This window comes from Montipora foliosa, chromosome 5 (genome assembly GCF_036669935.1).
Source record: "Montipora foliosa isolate CH-2021 chromosome 5, ASM3666993v2, whole genome shotgun sequence".
NCBI classification, from domain to species: domain Eukaryota; kingdom Metazoa; phylum Cnidaria; class Anthozoa; order Scleractinia; family Acroporidae; genus Montipora; species Montipora foliosa.
In genome coordinates, this window is record NC_090873.1 from 46,599,699 (window position 1) to 46,604,924 (window position 5,226).

General features: G+C 36.3%; 1 protein-coding gene across 1 annotated transcript in view; it reads left to right on the forward strand.

Annotated features, from left to right (window-relative positions):
• The first annotated feature begins 1,954 nt into the window (after window positions 1–1,954).
• LOC138004467 (disks large homolog 5-like) overlaps window positions 1,955–5,226 on the forward strand; it is a 28,101-nt gene continuing 24,829 nt past the window's right edge. The window contains exons 1-3 of the mRNA XM_068850995.1: window positions 1,955–2,356; window positions 3,181–3,252; window positions 4,344–5,226. The exon at window positions 4,344–5,226 is cut by the window's right edge and continues 811 nt beyond it. Of these exons, the coding sequence (XP_068707096.1) occupies window positions 2,050–2,356; window positions 3,181–3,252; window positions 4,344–5,226 (1,262 nt within the window). The 5' untranslated portion in view covers window positions 1,955–2,049. The remainder of the gene's footprint in view (window positions 2,357–3,180; window positions 3,253–4,343) is intronic.

Genomic DNA, 5,226 nt, shown 5'->3' on the forward strand with positions numbered 1-5,226 from the left:
ATCTAGTTACTAGTCTCTTTTAAATGTAGTAGATTGTAGTTAGTTAGACAGGATTCCTGGGAAGACCACTTTTATTGTGATGATAAGATGTTGTGTATAAATAAAGTTGATGATGATGATGATGATGATGATGATGGTCATCATTATTATATTATTATTATTATTATTATTATTATTACTATTATTTCGTTCATTCACACGATATGTTGTTAACGTGGTTTGTAAACTAGGCATCAAGCCACGACCTATGGCCTTTGGTGTCTTGTGTTCTTCTCAAGATTCTTGCCGTTCCCAACAAGGAGGCTTTTTGTAGTAATATCGTGCAATCTAGTCCAATTTTCTTCAACGATGTTTTCAATTTTTTGCTGAACGTCCCTAGTGCACCAATGACAATTGGTACGACAATTACTTTTCGGCAGCTCCAGATTTTCCCAATCTCTCTTTTCAATTTTTGGTATTTTTCCATTTTCTCTTGTTCTTTTTCCAGCACTCTTGTATCAAAAGGGCACACGATATCTATCACATAACATGATCTTTCTGTCTTATCAAGAACAACTACATCAGGTCTATTATGCTCAATTTGATGGTCTGTTTTAATTCGGAAGTCCCATAACACCTTTACTTGATCGTTTTCTATAACTCCTTCAGGATCATGATCATACCACTTGTCTTTGCATGGGATGTTGAATTTCTAACAGAGTTACCAATGGATAACTTGGCCTACCTTATCATGTCGCCACATTTTATACTCTCTTTGCGCCAATTTCTTACATTCCGCTACGATATGACTTACGGTCTCTTCTCGTTCTCCACATAACCGACACATCGGAGACACATCCTCTTTATCAATCCTGTTTTTAATGCTATTCGTCCGTAATGCTTGGTCTTGTGCAGCGGTTAGCAGTCCTTCAGTTTCTTTTTTTAGTATTCCCCTTTTTAACCACCCCCAGGATTCTGGGTCCCTTACTTGTTCTGTAGCTGTTTCAAATTGCCCATGTAATGCTTTGTTCTTGTATTTAGACATTCCCTCTTCAGACACTTCTATTTTTGTAGGCTCCTCCTCCAGAATATTTTCATCCGATACGAAACGAAGTAATCTTTCCTTACTTTCTCCAATGTATCTAAACAGACTGCCCACTTCAATGTTCACACAGTCTTCTGATACAGATACAGTCTATCTACGTCGGTTTGCGGATGGAAGGCTCTGTTTTTTGTCAGCAACTTCCTGGTTTTGCGATCCAATTTCCAATTATTATTATTATTATTATTATTATTATTATTATTATTATTATCATTATCATTATCATTATCATTATTATTATTATCATTATTATTATTATTATTATTATTACTATTATTATTATTATTATTATTATTATTAAAGCCGAGTGACAGTGCAATCTCGGGGCTAATTGTTATATTTGACTTCGAAACTCGTTGTATCCACGTGGTCTGGATAAATCCGACGGCGAAAAGATTGTACATACCAATGTGGTTGCAGACCCACTTCATTCTTTTTTTCATTTTTTTTTTAACTGTTGCTGAAATATTAAGGAGATTAGACAGGTTTTTTGCTTCGCTTGAAGTCACGTTAACAGGAACAAAATCTTCAGATCTTTAGTTTCTTTGCACTTGAGATAATTCACCCTGTGACCTCTGCGGGATCATTTGTAACTTATCCGAGGCGAACCTTTGACAACCTTTGGTCGGTCCCTGCGAATTTCATAATACGTAAAACTTATCTTTATTCATTCAAGATAATTTGGGGCGCTTTGGATTGTTGCCAGTGACTTTGTACCCTAACCAGTTCTGTTGAAAAAGTTAACCGCATGGCTAGCATCCAACAGCTGTTAGATGTGTGTGTCCTGCAGACAATAAGTCAATTGTTACACGTGATTAAGAACGCGGCGTTCCTTTACATACCATATTTGGAGGATGGAGATCAACAAAGATTGTAAGCACTGTGTATGAACATGGCGGACACAGAGCTTTGCAAATACTTGAACTTAGTGACTTGTTCTAGCTGTCTGTGATGAATTTTCCCATTCAATGAATATATTAGCCATGGAAGAAGGTTACAAGAATGTGATCGAGCGGCACAGGGATAAATTTCGAAGTGCAATGACGGTGGAAAGACTCTTGTCTCCTCTTGTTGTGAGTCATGTTGTCAATTCCGACGAATTACAAGCGATTCAAAACGAGCATCCTTCGCAGCGCGTTGACCGATTGTTGAATGTCATTCAGAGAAAAGACCACGAGACATTTAAAAAGTTCTGTGTGGTGCTGGAGACGACGTATCCTTACATGCTGAACTGTATGTTCCTTGGAGTCGAGCCACCAATAAGTAAAACAACTGGTAAGTTAAACGTGTGACTTGCTAATGTAAACATATCTGTGTTTTTAGCTTTAGATGGATGTCCTTTTCTGTCTGAAGTTTGATTACATCCTTACCTTAAGTCATTTTTCAGTTGTCGTAAATGAATATCCTCTGAGAAGACTTTCTGTCCAAAAAACCTTTATAGCTGTCTCATGTGATGGCTTGGCGATGTTTGTTGTTGTTCTTGTTGTGTTTTTTTTTTTCAGAATAACTTTGTACCTTTTAAAATGGTTACGAAATATCATCACTACCCAGTTAATTTGCTCTTAGCCAGAAACAATCGACATATATAAAAGAGTTTTGATCTCGCCCTTTTGAAACTTAAATTACAGAAGGAAGCGCTTTATTGCGGAAATTTAATTTAGTCATGTGCAATTTTGGGTGACGCTTTGTAAAAATCTTAGGGGGGTCTCGCACGCAACAGAATTGAAATTCGTAGAGGATGGTTTTGGAGTACAAAACATCCTGGTGGAAAAAAAAAAGAAACATCCTTTCATTTATGCAAAAACAAACTGAGATTCGTGGGTCTTGGGAGGGGATTTCTAAATTGTTTGTCACTTGAGAAGTAAATAGAACCCACAAATATTTTTTGCTTGTTTTATTTGACTGATTTTTCGTGCAAGTCATTGGCAGTAAGACAAGTATAAGTCCGAGCTTTCATGATGTATTTGATGTTGTTCGTTTGGCTTCAAAACGATATTGTAAAGTGTGTCATGGCGATTCCTTGTTTATTTTGCTTGCGTGGATAAAGCGAAGCATCGAGGATGTAATCTGTGAGTGTGTTATTTTGCCTTATCTTGTAGTTACACCCCATATCAGGACGGACCAAAGTAAAACTGCTGATAATCCAGAAGACAGCGCTCGGCACATTCAGTGTAAGTTTCAGAAAAGTAAAATTGTAAGTTGAAATTGCTCGTGTACAAAACATGAAAGACTGTTTTGTTTCGTTAAACGTGTTTCCCTGGGGGCAAAATGTCTCCCATGATAATTTTTTTTTTCTGGCACATACATGGTCACGTCTCAGAAATTCATCTACCGCATTATAAAACTAAACAGACACTTGATCTTGGAAAGGAAAAAGCTTGCAGACTTGTGTATTAACTGTTGTTTACTTACTACAAAGTCCTATATCTTGATATTTGTCTTGCACTGTTTTGGCAGCTCATATGCATTTTAATAATAGACAGAGCTTTATGCAAATGACCAGACAATTTCATTATGGATGAATTTGAGTAATATAGTAAATTATATTTATATTGGTTGTTACATTACAATCAGCAGCAATGGCCTTGGGGAAAGTAATGAAATGATATTTGGTAGTGGTTTTTGGCTTTCAACTTCTTGTCAACAAGTTGTTTCAAGGATCTTGTTGTTTTTCAAAAACTTTCCTTAAAGAAAGCTCTTTCATCTAGCAATTTGGCATAGTATCAATAATAAGTTATATGTTGGTTAATAAATACTCACTATATTTCCATGGGATGCCTTTTACTTGCTTCATTGATTCTTTCCAGTCACAAATCTTTGTCTACAGACAAGTTTCAAAATTTTCTTAGTGCAATAATAAATTAGATTGGTCCTGAGATTATTACCACAGTCATCTGTAACCCTCTAGCATGTACTCCTTTATGCAGCAAGATTGGATAATACCAGTACATGTAATTGATTTAGTTTTTCATGATCATGTTAGTATGAAAGATTTTTGGGACAAAAAAAAATCAAGCAGACTTGATGTTGACTGAGTCCATGCTTTTTCAGAAGGATGTTTGCTGTTAAAAGCTCCAAATCTTTTAAAGTAGCCTGTGTGCTAATTCCTGTCCTAATTAATAATTTTATGCAAAATCATAATTTGTAAATTATGCAACATGTGGTTGGGTTTTAAGCAAAGGTCAAGTCACTTTCCAGCTGCTATTTGTAATTGTCACAGAAAGTTCATAAATATGTTTAGAAATTTTGTTTGCTTTCACAGGCATTGGTTCAGCTCGTCGAGTCAACGTTGGGCGGAGCACAAGCATGATAGGTCATCAAGATCGTGTCATTGTGCTGAGAAATGAACTTAAGGCAGTTAAACGAGATTTAGAAAGAGTTTCAGCTCAGTTGATAGAAACAGAAACTGAACGGGATGCTTACAAGAAAATTGTTGACCTTGAAACTGGTGATAGGATGCATTTAGACAAGAACTCAAATTCAGCTATTGGAAATGACAGAGAAAATGAAATTGAACTTCTTAAAAAGCAGTATGTTGAGAACCTAAGAGAACTTGAAATGCTAAGGTATGAGAATTCGGGAATCTCTGCCAAGTATGAGTCAGTTTGTCAACAGTGTGACAATAATCGGAAATACAAGATGTTATATCAGAACTTACAAAGACGGTTTGAGGAAATTAACGTGGAGCGTGACAAGCTGCAACAGGAATATGAGGAGATTGTTTTGTTGAGAGAAAGAGAAAAAATTGAAATGAAGGATAATCAACAGTATGAAAAGTACCTCAAAAACCATGCAGGAAATACTGGGTTTGATAAATATGAATCAAATCAGAAAGACTTCGAAGGCCTTCAAGATGTTCATCGAGACCTCAGGTCAAAGTATAACCACTTGATTAATAGATTTCAAAATTTAGAATCAGACTACTCAGCATTAAAAATGCAATTGGATACTGCAGTACATGAGCGAGACTCATTACTCATGGAGCGAAATGGACTCAAACAACAATCAGAAGCAGCAGTGAAGAAGTATGACAAAGCCATTAAAGATTTTGAAACTGCTCTGAAGAAGTCAATGCAAGAAAAGCAACAGGCACAACAGCAACGTGACTCTGCGCTGAGAGAATGTGACCAGGTAATGTCTTTGCA